This window comes from Pteropus medius, unplaced genomic scaffold, assembly GCF_902729225.1.
Source record: "Pteropus medius unplaced genomic scaffold, Ma_sr-lr_union100, whole genome shotgun sequence".
NCBI classification, from domain to species: domain Eukaryota; kingdom Metazoa; phylum Chordata; class Mammalia; order Chiroptera; family Pteropodidae; genus Pteropus; species Pteropus medius.
The window spans coordinates 523,564-539,858 of record NW_024356397.1 but is presented as its reverse complement, the minus strand read 5'-3'; the positions used below and the strand labels follow the sequence as shown (position 1 = coordinate 539,858).

The 16,295-nt window shown below is 53.2% G+C and overlaps 1 protein-coding gene across 4 annotated transcripts in view; it reads right to left on the bottom strand.

Moving 5' to 3' along the window:
- Positions 1-1,294: 1,294 nt before the first annotated feature.
- ZNF385A (zinc finger protein 385A) overlaps positions 1,295-16,295 on the bottom strand; it is a 20,209-nt gene continuing 5,208 nt past the window's right edge. For 2 of the 4 annotated variants that reach the window (XM_039862262.1, XM_039862261.1), the window contains exons 2-9: positions 14,928-15,064; positions 10,766-10,969; positions 7,562-7,672; positions 5,771-5,933; positions 3,649-3,891; positions 3,115-3,284; positions 2,797-2,892; positions 1,295-2,656 (exon numbers count right to left, since the gene is read on the bottom strand). In XM_039862262.1, the coding sequence (XP_039718196.1) occupies positions 2,426-2,656; positions 2,797-2,892; positions 3,115-3,284; positions 3,649-3,891; positions 5,771-5,933; positions 7,562-7,672; positions 10,766-10,969; positions 14,928-15,064 (1,355 nt within the window). In that variant the 3' untranslated portion in view covers positions 1,295-2,425. The remainder of the gene's footprint in view (positions 2,657-2,796; positions 2,893-3,114; positions 3,285-3,648; positions 3,892-5,770; positions 5,934-7,561; positions 7,673-10,765; positions 10,970-14,927; positions 15,065-16,295) is intronic. The other 2 variants (XM_039862265.1, XM_039862263.1) reach the window with 1 other exon arrangement.

Below are 16,295 nucleotides of genomic sequence, written 5' to 3'. Positions count from 1 at the left end.
TCTTGATAAGACAGGGAATGTGGGGAGCACAGCATGTTTACGGTTAAATCATGCATTCAGGTTTAGACTAGGTTTGAGGTACTTGTAGGGCATGCTAATATCTCAGCTCCTCTAACCCCAATTTCTTCCAGCACCTATCTTTCTTCCCACATGTGACCCAGCCCCTGCTTTTCTCTACCTATTCTTCTGTAGGGCCACTCTTACCCCTTAGACTTCTGGACCTCTTCTTCTTCTTCTTTTTTTTTTTTTTAGCTAGATGGACTTAAAAACACAAACAAATCCAAAACTCCTCGATGGGTTCCATTGCTGATCCCACAGCGAACTACCACCCCAACTTCACAGTTGACAAACCAGGGAGGCCCCTATTCTCCTCTCCTTCCTCTTTAACAGCTTTCATCAATTCCCTCCTCCTTTCTTCTGGGAGACTTGGAAGTGGGTAGAAGGGGGAAGTGAGCAAGGGTGCAACTTGGGAGGACCCCATAGAGATCCTGGGTTCTGGCCTGGTCTTTTTTGTTTGACCTTGCCGCCCAGCAGGGTTAGAGAGAGGGATCAGAGTCACTAGCTACTCTTGGGAGTGTGTGGTTGAACTGAATTTTAGAGATAAAGAGAAGACCTCTGGCCCCTTGCCCTCCCCCTTATATGAGAGAAGAGTGTGCTCCTCTGTCCCACATACCATTTAGGGGACCAGGTGAGAAGGTATGCTAGAATATCTATAAATAGCATGGTCCCAGTTTTTTGGTATTGGATACACGAAGTCTCAATAAACTTTTAAGAGACCCAGACCTGCTCATTTTGCAGATGGGGAAACTGAGGTCCAGAGAGTGCAAGGGACTAACCCAAAGGCCAAGCAGAGCCTAGAGCTCAGATTCCCAGTCCCCGCCCCCATTTCTTCCCATGTCTTGCGTGGCGAGGGTTTCCCTCAAGAGGCACAAAAGCCTTGATTCTTTCCTTTGTCTGAGGCTGGGTCTAGATCTGGCTCCCCTACGAGACTCCTTTCCCATGTCGTTGGCGCCGCCTGGTGGAGTTGCAGAGAATTCTCAACAGCCGAGTCGGCAATCCGCGACCGGGACTCGAAATGATTCCCCAGCGCCAAGTTTACACTTGAGCTGGACCGGAGTGGGGGTGAGTGGGATGGGGAGCTTCGTTCGCTTCGCACAAGCCTTGGACCTTGCCTCTTTCTAATCCCCTCCTTTTTCTGGCCCCCTTTCCTGTGTGCCGATCCCCCTCACCATACAGATACATATCCCGATGAAATTGCTCCCAAAATAGCAGGCAAAGATTTAGAGTATGAGTCTAGGGGACGGAGGGCAACGAATCCAGACTTTATTGTCAGGGAGAGGGAAAAGGGAAAGACGTGGGTGTGTGGCCAGGGTTGCTACATCGTCAAGCAGAAAGAGTTGATGGGGAGGGGAAGGCCAATGGGGGCCCGGCCCCCTCCGGGGTCGGTGACTGGAAGGGCTGACGATACGGAAACCACGGGGAGGGGTGAGGTCACGCCCCGCTGGAGTTGTACAGTGGTATCTGGTGGGAGGGGACAGCCATGAGGTCTAGGAGCTGGGATGGGGAGGCTACAGACTGCGAATCCTGCGGAAAGGGGAAGGGCGGGGGCGAGGCTTCTATTGCTTTTTGCTCACAGTTTTGCGGAAGGCGAGGCGGGGGTGGGCTTGGACTGGACACCCCTTGCCCCCCTCAGTACCCCTTGGGCGATGGGTGCTGGTGAAAAGAATGGAATCTGGACTGGGGAGGAAGAAGGTGAGGGGAGGTTCTATGGGGCATCTACTTGGTCCCACCCAAGTGCCAGAGATGCCCCCAAGTGCTGCCCCCTGCGATGGGCCCGGCTAGACCTGGGGCGGGGTCATGGTGCGGGGCGGGCACAGTGAGGTTGCAGACGGTAAAACCAAAGTGCTTATGAGGGACCCAGGATCCCGCCTGCTCCCTTCCCCCTGTGGAGGACGGGGGTGTTCACGGAAGCGCTTCGGTTTTGGGGGTAGGGGGCCGGAGTCCCAGAGTCCGCTTATTGCCAAGAAAATCCATTTCTGCCCCCTGGACCCCGACCATGGCTTGTGAACCCCACCCGTTTGTGCTTGCTGGGATTTTGGGGGAAGGGAGGGCTGGATGAATGGCTTTTGGGAGGGTGTCTCCAAGGGGGCTCGGGGTGAGACGGCCCCCTTTCTATGAGGAGAGGGAGGGGCAGGGGCGGGGTTCCCTGAGATCTGGGGTGTTCCCCCAGCCTAGTCCCCTCCCCCACCCACCCTCCCCTTTCCTGGAGACCCCAGCCCCTGCCTCGAGGTGGGGGGGGGAAAGGAGAGAGATCATTCAGGGAGTGCCGGGAGGAGGAGGGGCGGGCAGCAGCCAGCAGAGGCCTGAGTCCCCGGCTGGAGGTAGGGGCGTTGAATGGGAGAGGGGTTCAGGGGTTCAGGCGAGGTCAGTAGGGGGAGAAGAGGATGGGTCCGTGCGCTGTTCGGATGGGCCCAGGGGCCGGGTGGAGCAAAGGGTGGGTGATCGGCGGTCCCTGTAAGAGAGGTGCGGCTGGAGCCGGGCGCAGGGACAGCGGGGAGCCTGCTGCCGCTGCCATCACCGCAGCCACCGCCAGGGGGCTGGGGAGCAGGCCGCCTGCCAGGGACTTGGGCAGCTCCTTGGAGAAAGTCAGCGTGCCCTGCAGGAGGGAGAGGGGCAGAAAGAGGGAGGTCAGTTTTCGGCCCTGTAACCCCTACCTCTCCACGGGCTGCCCCTAGTCTCCTTTTCCTCCCTGCTCCGTTTTCCCCATTGTCGAATTCACCAGCTCCCAGGTCTCACCGCCAGCTCCGCGGGGCCCCTAGGCTTCTTGTGACGGCTCAGTAAAGGGTTGGGCTTCCCGGCCACGCCATCTCGGTGCCGCCGGCTGGAAATGTGCTGCAGGGGCGAATGGGTAGGGACTGTGAGTCACTAGGAAAGGAGTAACAGCCAGGAGGCAGGGCTATAAGATGGGTAATCACACCCCAAGCCCCTGGCCCCACCCCTTCTGTGGCACCAAAGGATGACCCTGAACAAGAGCCCCCATCCAAACTCCCTGTTCTCTCTCTCCACTCAGCGGGTGGAACTCCCCAGAATTCCTGGGAAAGGCCTTGGACCCACCTGTTTCAGCTGGACCTCCGAGTTGACCTTGACATTGCAAATCTCACAGTGGAAGGTTCGGTCCTGGGCAGGGGCCTCTGGTTCCCCTGGAGTGGGAGGCCCCAGCCTAGGGTAAGCTTTGATGGGGCCCAGCCCACTTCGGGCCTCCAGAATTGTCTTGTGCTTAGTACCTGGAACCCACAGAGGTCAGGAGGTAAAGACTGGAGGAAAAATTCTCCAGGGCTACTAGGCCTCACATACCCACATTTCCAATTACAATATGGGGGTGGGGGGTCAAGTGTGGGGTTTTTTCAAGCCCCTTGGGACCCTCCCACCCAAACACAGGGTGAGTCAAGAGAGAGTCATAGGTAAAATAAGATGGGGAGGGAAACTGAGGAAGTACGGGGCCAAGGAATGGGGGAGATGATTAGGAAGGGAGATAGGCTGGTAGGTCTTAGAGGGTACAGAGATATTAGAAGTCAGGGGAATTAGATTGTAGGGAACAGGAGTGGGCTGAGGTCAGGGGAGTGGGGGTAGGGGCAGGGAAGTCCATACCTTTGTTATGTGCCTCAAGCTGGGACAGGGAGTTCACTGCCACCTTGCACAGAGCACAGTAAAGCAGTCGCTTGGCCTTTTCCTCCTCTTCCTTGCTACCCCCAGGCAGGGAAGCTGGGGCTGGAGTCCCCCCTTCACCCTTGGTTGCACCCTGACCAGTCTCTGGAATGCTGGGAAGGGATGGGGAGCCAGGCTGTTTCTCTGGGGATCCTGGGGCTGGACCCAGTCCATTCTCCATGGAAACTGTTGTTGGGGGAGAAACATAGGGGTCACCCGAGATGGCTTTTAGAGAAGATTCTTTATATGGAGGAAACTCTTTCCTGGAGGGCAAGAGCCCAGGAGTCCCCACCCTGTGACAACATGCATACACTCATGCCCTGGGCCAGAGCCAAATGTGGTCCAGCTGCCGCAGGCTGGGTGTGAGACTGCAATGCCTGGCTCATTTTCCATAAGCTGGGAATAGCTGAGGGGTTCAGCCCCACTGGCCTCCTGTTCAGGGTGAAGCTGGAGGCCAGCCTAGCCAGGGGAGAAACATGGAACAAGGATTTACCCCTCAATGGTCTGCCTGCCAGCCAGCCTGGGTTTCCTGACTGGTCAGCCCCTTTCCAGAGTTCTGCCCAGTCCCCAGGGAAGCATGCCAAAGAGCTCTAGGAAGGGACAGAGGCAAGGTAAGTGAGGAGAGGTCGAGAGAGACAGACACTGACATAGCAAAAGGGAAAGAGAAACAGCAGAACCGGAGAGGGAAGAGACAGGGATGTGGGCTGCTCTATAATTCATGGCTCAATTAAAGATGCACAGGCCCTAGGCCTCAACGCTGGGTTCTGGCCTCTGTACAGGGGAAACTCTAGTGCTCCCATTCTTGCTCCAGCAGCCGATCCAGTTTCCGGGTCATGAGGAGGCTGGTGGTGGGGGTGGGGAGCTAGTGGAAAGGGACCTCCTGACCCCTGCGAGTGTCCATTTGCTTGTCCATAATGTGATCTTTTCCTTTCTTTCTGGTACTCATTTCTGACATCCTTTACCTTCATCCCAATCCAGACAGCACACTTATATCTCAGTCTGGGCAGGACTTCATGGCTTATAAAAGCAGGGCAGGTACTTTTATCTCCTTAGAGAGATATTGTAGGAACTAAATGAGGTAATATGTATAAAGCACCTAGAATAGTGCTATTCAAGAAATGTTACCTACCTACCAACACCACTACCATCATCATCCCCGTTTTACAGAGATGTCATCAAATTAATCCAAGATGATCAAGCTAGGAAGCAGCCAGAGCAGTTAGAACTCAGCTCACCTGCCCACCCTCTCTGTGCATCCTGAGGGATGGAGTGAGAGTGTGTGTGTGTGTGTGTGTGTCTGTGTGTCTGTGTGTGGTGAGAGTGGGGGCCTGTTTCCCAAGCTGGTGGTACAGATGCTTGGTTCTCATTCTGCTCAGGGTGGGGCAGGAAGAACAGGCAAGGATAAGGAGGACATGGGGTGTTAGTTCTCTCTGGAGCTGGCCATGACAGACCTCTGATCATGGGGGTGGCTTATATCTTCCTGTCTTGTTACTCCTTCTTTCTAGTTTCTTGGCTGGAAGTATGGTTGAAAATGGCCACTAGCCATGAAGGAGAAAGAATTTCAGAGTTGCCTTTGTAAATATGGAAGAGACCTCTAAGATCTTAAAGTCTTACTGTCCTATTTCCCAGAAAAGAAAACTCTGGCCCAGAAAGGTCCAAAGATCTACCCAAGATCATCCAGAGAGTTGCCTGGGTTTCCTGGGCTCTCAGTCTCCTGGTTCTCTCCTCACCCCTCTTCCTAAGATGAAGGGGCCTCTCCCTGGATTTGATGGTTCTCTTTTTCTTGAGGAAGTGTGCCAGGTGGCCTCTCCCTAGCCCCTTTCTGAGTCACTGGGTGGTGGGAAAGACAGTGGGAACTCTGTTGAGAGAAGCTGGGGTGGGTGTGGGTGTGATAGTATGGAAATTTTGCATCATGGTGCCTGGCTCCAGGACTCACCTTGGGTGAGGGTGGGGGTAAGGTGAGGGCTGAGGAAGAGAGAGATGAAAGCAGAGGAGAATTCTGGGAAGTGGGGGAAAGAACAGAAGAGATAAAATCAGTTGAAGAATGTGGAGGAGTCAGACACACCTGGACGGGGGGCTACACCATCCCCATTTGGGGGGGTGCTGCCTGGGGGAGCTGGGTCTCCAGGTTCCCGGACGCCAGGCTCCCGGCCTCGGGTCTTGGCAGCCTCAATGCCTTTGACTCTTCGGGCGTGGCGATTACCCTTGTAGTGTGCCTCAGCCTGGCTCTTTAGGGATGGAGGAAGAAAATGGAAATTGAGATCATCTTTCATCTGATCATTCTCCCCACAGAGCTCCTTTAGGTCCTGGTGTGGTCTCAGCAGGCTGCAGTGAATCTCTATACCAGTGAGATGTAAAGCCCCACACCAAAGAGCCCTGCTTATTCTTGGGGTTCAGACTAGCTTCTCAAATTTGAGTCACCGGGAATCTGGATCTCTACCTAGCTCAGGCTCCACCACACTACCATACCCAGGGGCTGGTGCTGATTCAGGCTTCCTACCTGGTCCTGAAGTGAGGCAGGACCCCACACCTACAGAATCCTAAATGCAAGGGGCCTAGCAATCCAGCCAGTTAGCATCCTCTTAGACCTCAGGCCTGTGTCTCCTGGTCCCAGGACCCAGACTTTGCTGCTTCCATCCTCAGTCTGGATCCTCAGTCTGGGAGTCCCAGGAGCTCTGAGGCCTGATCTCTATACTGACTACTCCTCCCTGTCTCATTTTCCCTGAAGCCTCTGCAGACACCCTGGAGGACCCTGGCCCCAAGCCCAGCTCTGGAGACAGAGACAGCAGCAGAGACAGCTGTCAAAACAGAGCCACTTAGTTTGGGAGGGAAGGGAAGGACAAAAAGAGGGGAGGGTTGCCTGCTATTGGCCCCCCATCCCTCCCGTCTTCCATTTTCCACCAGTGAATGAAACCAGGGTGGGAAAGGGGATGGCTGGGGTTGAGGTGAAGGAGAGGCCTAAATAAAGCTGGGTTGGTCCTGGCTCCACCCCACCCCACCATGTGCACCCCTGTTAAGAACATACAATCCTGGAGCCACAAGGTCACCCAGACAGGAATAGAATAGAAATAAAAGGCATGGATAGGTGGAAAAAGAAGACTGACAGCCCAGGGGTAAGATGGTGGTGTGCAAAGCCTGGCAGCATGGTGTGTATATGTGTGGACTGGGTAGAGAAACAAAACATGCTTTATTTTTCCCTACTCAGCAGAAAGAGAGGCTCTGCTGTTTTTCTCCAAAAGCTCTTGGAACATGCACCTCTAGACCCACACAGAAATCCTAAGGGAGCCTTGGAGGGAGGAAATCTGGGAGTCCAGACACCTAGGTTCTGAGTTTTGGGTGGCTTCTCCCTATAGGAAAATCCCATGAGAGGGAATAGGGACCAGACCTTGTGTGTGATTTGGAGGAAGGAGGGAGCCAGGAGGTTAGAAGGAAGTGGGTGGGCCAGGGGTGGCATTTAGCAGAGGCCAAGGAAGGCAGAGGATCTGCAGGGAAGCTGATGACCTAACTCAGCCCTGTGCCCAAGGACCAGTAGACCAGAGGCCACTCTCCCACCCAGATCTGATGACCACCTGTGTTCCAAGAAGTTCTGAGCCAGGGATGCCTCAGTTCCTGAGGGAGGGAGGGGTCAGCTTTAGTGGACTGGTCTACTTCATATTGAAATATACAGCCATCTCTTGTCTCTCAAGTGCTTTCTATCATCCCCTGCCCCTCCTGCAGTATCCTATTCCCTGCCCTTCCCCTGATATACCCTTAATCCTTGCCCGTCATCCAGAGCTCCCAGACTCTGTTCTCCCCCAAGATCCCCCTGGCTGCTCCTGCCCCACTCATTGGGTAGGCGAGGGGCTGGGATTCTTACCTGAGAATTGAAGCGGATCTGACAGACATTACAGGAAATGATGGGCCTCTTGGTCTTGAGCAAGGGTCCTCCAAAAGTGTGGGAGAGCACAGCCTTCTGCACAGGGTCCATCTGTAGAGGCAGGCTGGGGTGAGCCAGGAGCCCCAGCACAATCTTATGTCCATCACCCCCCAGGGACAGCAGCTAGGTTAAACCAAAGTCCCCAGAGCCTCCTCCCTACCTCTCAGTATGCCTGAGGACTCTGGGCCTCAGTCGTCCCTGATTCCCTCCCAGACCAATCTTTACAGCTCTAGAAGGGATCTGAGGGATCAACTGGCTCAGTGCTCCCATTTGACAGAAAGAAGTGGTTTGCCTAAGGTCTCACCAAAGCTGGAACTTGAACCTGGACTCTTGTCTTGGTCTGTTATACCATGAAGATCCAACTCTGTCACCTTGACCTATCTCTTACAGCTAGGGCTGATCCACCAGCAGCCCACTGACAGGGAGTCTCAAAGCTCCCCAGATCCTAAGGCCTTCCGTTAAGGCCTTTTTTGGCCTCCCCTCTGGGGCAATACTATCTACCAAGCCAAGCTTCTGGTCCCAGAAGGCAGATGTTCCCAGTTTCCCATCTCTGAACCCCAGGTTACCTTATCATACTCACTTCCTGGACCTCTTTAAGACAACAGCTTCTAGAGGGAGTAAAAGAACTCAGGAAAGAGTAGGTGGCTCTAGCGAATAATAGGGGAACCTAAGAAGCTGGGCTAGCCAGAGATCTTCTGAACTCCCCCTGATCACAGGGCTTCTAGGGCAGGGCTGTGGGCTGGGCGGGATTGGGAACAGTCTCTACTTCCACCCTGGGTCAGCAGATGTCTTTGCAGTCTCCTGCCAAGAGTTCACATGAGGAGGGGAGAGGATGGGAGTTTCTCTGAGGCCTTCTGCTATCAGAGGATGAAGCCAGGGGCCTGGAGGCATAAAAACTGCCTCCTAGCACAGTCCTCCTCCCTTCTGGCCCCTAGGCAGCCAGAGAAAGGCAGACTGGAATGCAGCTGAGGCTGAGGAGGGCTGTGTGATCCTCCTGGACCTCTCATAAAAATGGAACCAAATTAGAGTTGAAACCTTATCTTCCAGGTGGAAGGATCAAGTAAAAAACAGTTGTTGGGGGAGTTGGGGGGTTCTTAGCTTCTCAGCTGAGCTCCTCCTTTGGCCCAGTGGTTTCCAGTGAGATACTGGTGAGAGACAGGAACATGAAGCAGTGGGAGGAAGGTGGTTCAAGTCTGGAAAGCCCACACATCCTGGCTCCCCTCTGCTCTCCCCAGTAGTCTCACTGGCTGGTTGGGGGTAATGTCAGGAAGTGGCTTTAGCATCCCTATGAAATAGGCTGCCCCATTTGGTAGAGATAGAGGCAGGAACCATGACCAGGTTCAGATAACTGGTCTGACTGACAAGTGTCAATCTCTTGGCCTGTCCTTGGCTGGAACCGGCCCCTCTCCAGGGTTTAATTTTCACTTCCTGGAAGCCAAGGAAGGACCAATTCAAAGAAAGCAAAATAGGGGAAGAATGGGTGTGTCTCTGTGTCTAGGCAGTCTGTGATCAATCTGTGCATGGGTGGAGTGTGAAGGAGTGTCATGTGCTGTGTGTATATCATTTATGTATCAACATTTCTGTGTCGTGGGTTCTGCCGACAACATGAATGGTCAAGTTGTATAATTTTCAGCTGTATGTTTATCTGTGGGGAGGTATGATGTATTTGGCAGAAAGAAAGACAGACCAAGTTGGAGACAGGCTTTAATCAGAAAAAGGAGACAGATGACTGCTCTCAGCTCTCAGTCCCCAGGGATCAGTCCTTCTTCTCCAGAGACCCTTAACTCTGCCCCAGGGCTCTCCTCAGTCCCTGGGCTTACCCACATGCGAGGTGGGGAATGGAATTCAGCCCAAACAGAAACCCAATCTGGGCCAGGAAACCTAAGTAGATTTAAACAGTATGGAGAGAGAAGTGGGATGGAGAGGGGAGAGCAGAGGCCCCTGGTTCTATCTATGCCCCACTCCATCATCTCAGCCTGCTCCCCTGAGTGGCTGAGGACCCAGCCCCCTAAGGAGAACTTGTGGGCTGACCATCCCAACAGCCATCCCCTGACAATTGTCACTGCCCCACTTGAGTCCTTCCTCGGGGGGTTAGAGTCTTTTCTCTTGCACAACCCCCTTCTCATGTTTAAGTCCATAAATACCAACTAGGGGGAGGGGTGGGCAGGGAAGAGGGGAGCAACCCAGTCAGGTGGGTCCTTCCCACCCTCTCCTCCAGGAACTGAGGAGACAACAGGCTGAAGATGAGGGTTCCTGGGCCCAATCCCTGCGCAGGTGGAACGTGAGCCACTGAAATGCTGCTTCAGGCCAAGGTCAAGAGGCCCTGGTGACCTAGATGAGGGCTCTCTGGGGGAGGGGAAGAGGCCAGCATCTCCCAGAGCCGATTCCACTTCAGAGCCCCTTCCCTAGGATTTTGGCCTAGACACTGCCTGGAAATGTCCACAAAACAGTTGCCTCCCACCTGCCCTCCAACAGCAGACATGAAGGGGAACTGCTCCCCAAAGCTGGGGTAAAATGAATCAGGAAGGGCAAGGGGGAGGGAAGGGGGGAAACCAGATCAGGAACACGGAGGGGGGGGCTATGATTATATTTCCTTCCATTGCCCTTTATCTGATGGTACCTGCTGCCCCTTGTTTGACCACCCCACTTCCCCATCCCCCCAAAATAAAGGCGAAAAGGGAAGGGGGTGGAATCTTAGGGATGGGAAGACCTGAGAGCCAGGACAGATAGAAATAGGAAAGAGAGGGCGCTAGGGGTGTCTAAAGAGCAGGTGGAAGCTTGTGGGGAGAAACGCTGGGAAGGAGAGAGACTGGGATGGGGTCAGGACTGGATAAGAGGGATCTGAGCGGCATGGTAATCTGAGGGTTGGTGTAGGACCAGACGAGAAGTCTGAAGATTTGGAGGACTCCGAGGATCTGAGAAGCAGAGGCCGGGGTATCCAGTATGGTGGCGGCAGTCGGGGCGCGGGCTGGGATCCAGAGATTGGTTAGAGCCACACCGGTTGGGGAGGATGGGGCGGATAACCCGAGGACAGGGCGAAGGGAGAAGTAGCCAGCCCCGCAGGGGCGGGCGGGGATGAGGTGGGGGTGGGGGCGCTGCGGCAGCGGCGGGAGCCAGGGAGAGAGGAGGGGCCGGGTGGCTTACCCTGCGGGACCCGGGAGGCCTCGGCTCCATGGCCCGGGGTGGCGGACCCGGGCAGGGGACCCGAGCCTGGCCGGGCCGGGCAGGCCAGCGACGCGGCTCTCGTTGCCCGGGGTGGCTCGGGGCTGTGCTGCCGGACCGGTCTGGAGAAGGGGAGGCGGTGCCAGCCAGGACCGGACCCGCCCCGGAGGCGGGGCCGAGGGCGGGCTGAGGAAGGGGTGGGAATAGGGAGTTAAGAGGGTTGAAGAGGGGCTAGGGCTAAAAGGAGTGACACTTGTTCCAGGGCAGACCTAGCGCGGGCGAGGGGCCGCTCGGCCTGGCGATAGAACATCAGATGACCTCGGCTTAACTCTGCTGGGGACCCGTGCTGGGTCTAGTGTCCCTACCAATCCTATGGACGACCCTGTTTCTCTAGCTCGGACATTTCTTTCTTTCATCCTTTCCTCTCTGACTGTCTCTCCTCTGCTGATAGCCTCTCGTCTGAGTCCCAAGACGATTCTTCCCCTGCTCCCTCTGCACACGGGCCCTGGGCCCTTTGAAATGCTACTTCCTCTACTAGGGATGGGAAACCAAGCACAGGTGTCAGGCATTGTTCTCTTAGTGACTCCTCTGAATCACTGGAGCTGTGGGCACCTGGGGCAGGACAGACCTCAGACTGGGGACATCGTTCCTAACCATTTTCTACCTCCTCCCCTTCCTTCCCCTCGCCTGCCACCTGCTGGAGAACCAGAGTCTCTAAGAACTTATGCTTCGTGCACTTGCTGCCCTCTGGCGATCGAGTGCGGGCAGCGCTGGGGGATGAGGGGCAGGAGGTCAGGGTAGCCCACTTCCCCAGACACCTCTTCATCCTCTCTGGACAGGTCCTAGAATTCCCTCTCTCATCTCTGGGTCTCATGCCCTCCCATTCCACCTAGGGCAGAGAGATAAGTGAAGCAGGGGACTGTATGTAGAGAGATCCTGTGGTCTCTGGGAGACAGTGAGGGACATCAAAGGCAGAGAAACACATAATACAGGGAGGGGGTCTAAGGGGTAGTAACTGCCCAATTAGGAGAGCGATCTGGAGGAATTAGCCTGGGAAGAGGGAGACTCTGCCATAAATAATAATAGTAATAATAATACCAGCACCACCACCACCTGATGTTGATTGAGCCCTTGGAATGTGCCACCCTCTGTACTGAACTTTTTGCATGGATTACCTAATTTAATCTTCACAACTACTAAAGTACTATCATTATCTTCATTTTATAAATGAGGGAACTAAGGTTAAATAATTTGCCCAAGGTCATAAGCTAGGAAGTGGCTGAACTGGGATTTGAATTTAAACCTGGGCAGCCTGACTCCAAAGCCATGTTCTTAACTGCTGCACAGTACTGCCAAAGGCCTGTCTGCAGCTTTTCTGCAGTCCTCGTTCCCCTGCAGAATTTGAGACTATTGATGCAGCCCGCCACGCTCTCTCCCTTGGCTTCTCCAACTTCCCCCTCAACCGGAACCCAGTTCTTTCCCTACCCCCTCCTTTGCTGCAGCCTCCTCCTGTTCCCACTACCTAATTATGCTTATTCCCCAAGGCTGAGATCTTGTCCATACTATCTTTCTTTCTCTGATCTTCCTGTAAATAAAAACAATAGCAACAACATAATAATCATAACAGCTACCATTGATTGAATATTTACTTTATGCTAGGCATTACGATTATGTAATATGATTCTCACCAGCACCTTGTGAGTTGGTACTAATACTATATTATATTACAGCTGGTAAAATTCAGATTCAGAGTGGTTAAGTAATTTGCCTAAGGTCACACAGCCAGTACTTTTAGACCATCCATTCAAATCTTGCCAGTCAGATGCCAAAGTTGGGGCTGCTCAACACCCTGCTGTACTTTCCAAGTTTATCCACGCTCATGGCTTTAAATAGCTCGTCCCCACCGGGGGCAGTGGAGCTTTGAACCGTAGGGAAGTCAGGAACCCTGGATTATACACGTGAGGACCTCCTGCAAGTCAGTTAACCTCTCTGGGTCATTGTTTCCTTATCTATAGAATGGAGGAAATGATGGGAGACCTGAGGGTAAGTGTAAGTCAGGTATTTAGATGTGGGGGGTGGGGGGGAAGTATTCCCAGCACCTTATGCTCCAGTTACACTCAATCAATTGCACTTTCTCAAGTGCTCTTTTCTAGCCCTTGTTCATGCTATTTGCTTCAGTCTGGAATGTTCTCTAAGGATCCTTTTAAAATCCTGCTACTAACTCTTCAAAGCCCAAATCATTTGTCACCTGCTGCATCTTCGACCCTTTTTTCCACTTCTCTCTTTCTCCTGCTTAGGTCAGGCTGGTCTTTTAGGCACTGCCACATCCAGCAAGTCTTTCTTGACACTCTCTTGGGCCCCATACAGGCTAAATGCCTCTGACACAGCTCTTCTCACACTGTAGGGTAACTGTTAACTTGTTATCTTTCCTACTAAACTGTGAACTCCCCAAGGGTATGAACTGAGTCTTGTGTTCTCGACAACAGACACAGTGCTTGGCACATAGTAAGTGCTCAAAATATATATATTTTTGTTCACTTAAATCATTGTTAGTATCTCTGTCACAATATTTATTAACTCTTCCTGTTTTGCATTGCAGATAACTGCATGCATGTCTATATTTCTCCCCTGAATATAAGCTCCTTCAAGATTGGACCCTATCATATTAACACTTACGTCTCCATCATATCTAGAACGATGCCTTGCTTATAGTCCATACTCAATTTTCTCATATGTAAAATGGGGATAAAACCACAGCTACCCTATAGGGTTAGTATAAAGACTGAGATATGAAAAACACTTTGTCAACTTCAAAGTGAAATGCAAATGTTGGTTTGGATTCTTTGGGAGGAGTTTGGAGGAAGCAGCTGTGGTATTAAGAGAACTCTATTTGGAGTCAGAAGCTCTGGGTTCAAATCATACTTCAGCACGTACTGTGCCAACTTAGATAAATTACTAAACCCTTTTGAGCCTCAGTTTCTGTCTTTCCATATGTCAGACAGGAATAATGTATACCATGCTGGGTTGTGGTGAAGATTAAATGAGATCATGTGTAGAAATATCTACTGCAGCACCTGGTACATTGTTGATGTTTAATACATGTTTGTTAGCTGAATATGGTTTGATGGTGGGTTATTTGAGTTGAATAAGGTTGACTTCCCCCAAACCTTTAGGCTCCAGCCCAGTCTCCAGGCCTCAAATTCAAACTGTCTGTTGGACATTTTTGCTCAATGTCCCACTGGTACACCAACTCACCATGTCCTAAAGGTAGTTCAGCAGCCTCACCTGAGATCAGCTTCTTCCTCCAACCCTCTGCCCCTGTCAAGGTGACTTCTTCCTCTCAGTCACAAAGGCCTGAACTCTGGAGTCATCCTTGACTCATCCTTCTTCTTTTTCCCAACCCCCAAACACCAGTTGGTCACCATGATCTGTCAGTAGTTCCTTGGAAACACCTAGCTCAGCCACTGTCACCATCATGGCCCAGTCTGGCACCCCGGGCTTCCCTGTAGGCCCACCTTTCTGGGACAGCCTCCTAACTGGCCACCCTCCTCCAGCCTCTATTCCCTTTCATCCAGCTGTCCCACTCACCTTCCTCAAACACTGCTCTTACCAAGTCACTCTCCTGCTCAAGCATGGATAATGGCTCTCTCTATTTCATATTGTATTAAATCTAGACAATTTTATCAGCCCTCCAAGGCCTACTCCACTGATCCTACCCACCCAACCGTGGACTCCAGAGAGCTGGAACTTACAAACTGGCATGCTTATGCCCCTGACTCTTCCTTCTTTCTGGATATCACTGCCTTTCTGGATATCCTATTACCCCTCCCACCTCCCTGTAGTCACTATTACCAATCTAAGTCTCGATATTTCTCTAGATAGTGGACTAGATGAAATGATCTATATAAAACACCTAGCACAATGTCTAGCCCATAGCAAAACCTCAGCAAATATTAGCTATTATTGTTATTAATAGTATACCAGATAGCCAACAATACTTGTAATTGACTAGAAGTAAGAGAGATGGGATCTAAAAAGAGATAAGGAATTAGATACTAGGAGAAGAGGAGGAGAGGGCAAGGGTGGGTCCGAGGGAGAGCTGGGGTTGCAGGAGGGTGGGAAAGGCAAGCAGGCTGCTACTCACAGTGCCGTAGTTGCTAAAGAGGCCCAGGGTGGGGGCCGGCTCCAATGGGAAAGGCAGGATTTGCTTGAGGTCCAGCGGGGGTTGCATGATGGGGGGCTGCCGGAGCAGAGGGAGGGGCCCTGCCCGGCTCAGGCTGCCTGAAGGGCAGAGAAAACATTATGTGGGTCAGGAAGATTGAGGCTCAGGAGCCCCACCCAAGCTCATTAGTCCCATTCCCCAGCTGGGGCCCCCACACTCAGAAGTGTGACCCCCATGCGCACACACTTCCCCTGCTTGCGGAGCAATGGAGCACGGTGCCCTATGGGTCTGGGGGAAGGTGCAGACCAGTCCTTCTTCCCTTCTGGGTGGTTTTCACTTCCCCTTCCTGTAACCTCCCTCCTCCAAGACCTTTAGGCATTTTATAGACCAGGAAGAGCACAGACCTCTGCAGGCTGCAGCTGGACCAGCAGGACTTGGGGGCCCTGAGCCCCCAGCCACTCCCTTCTTCTGGTTTTGTTTCTCCCCAGGGAATCCCAAAAGATAGGTTTCACCCCAAGGAGAACAGTCAGGTGGGTGATTCATCCCACTACCCAGAGGGGAATATTGAGGCCCAGATTTGGAGGAGGGCTACTGAATCTTTCGGGCTCCCCAAAGAGTTAAAATTTTGTCTCAATCGTAATTCTTAATTAACTGTGGACATCTCTGTGGGTGGGTAGTAGGTGAGTGGTATCACTCTGGGAGGTGGACTGCTTGGAGCCCTTCTCAGGGCCCCTTCTCTCAACCTTCCTGCCTTCCCCTGTGCCCCTCTGTCTAACTGGGAGTGTTCAGCTTCAGCTCAGCAGGAGGAACCACAACCCAGCCTCTGGGAGGGGGAATGCCTAGGTCTGACCCAAAGGGGAAATGAAAGTCCAGGCCAACCACTCCACTACCCCCTCAAACCACTTTTTCTCCCCCCAGAGCCATGGGAGGAACCCTGCCAGGCTCCAATGTGGTGGCCTAAAGGCCCTTAGGACCCCTCTGGACTTCTGCTGGCCTAGCTCCCTTCTGCGACCTCCCTGTGCACAAGTTGGGGAACTTTGGCTGCCCTTCACTGCTCCAGCAAGCCCCTGCCAGCAACAGGGGTTCCCAGAACAAAGGCAAACCCAGGAGGCTGCAAGCTTGGCCCCGTCCTCCCTTGACCTCACTGGGACAGAGGGTCCCCCAGATCTTTTCCTGCTCCCTGCATCAAGACTTCTTCCCCTTTCCATACCTTCAGTTTCTGGTGCCTGCTGCCCCCAGGCAGTGGCCTGGCCCTGGCCCCCCAGGGGCCTGGGCCTGACAGCGTCCCCTTCCCTTGGATCTGCCCCCTGCCCCCTCCCTTTCCAGCACCCCCCCCAAGTCCAGTCAGTA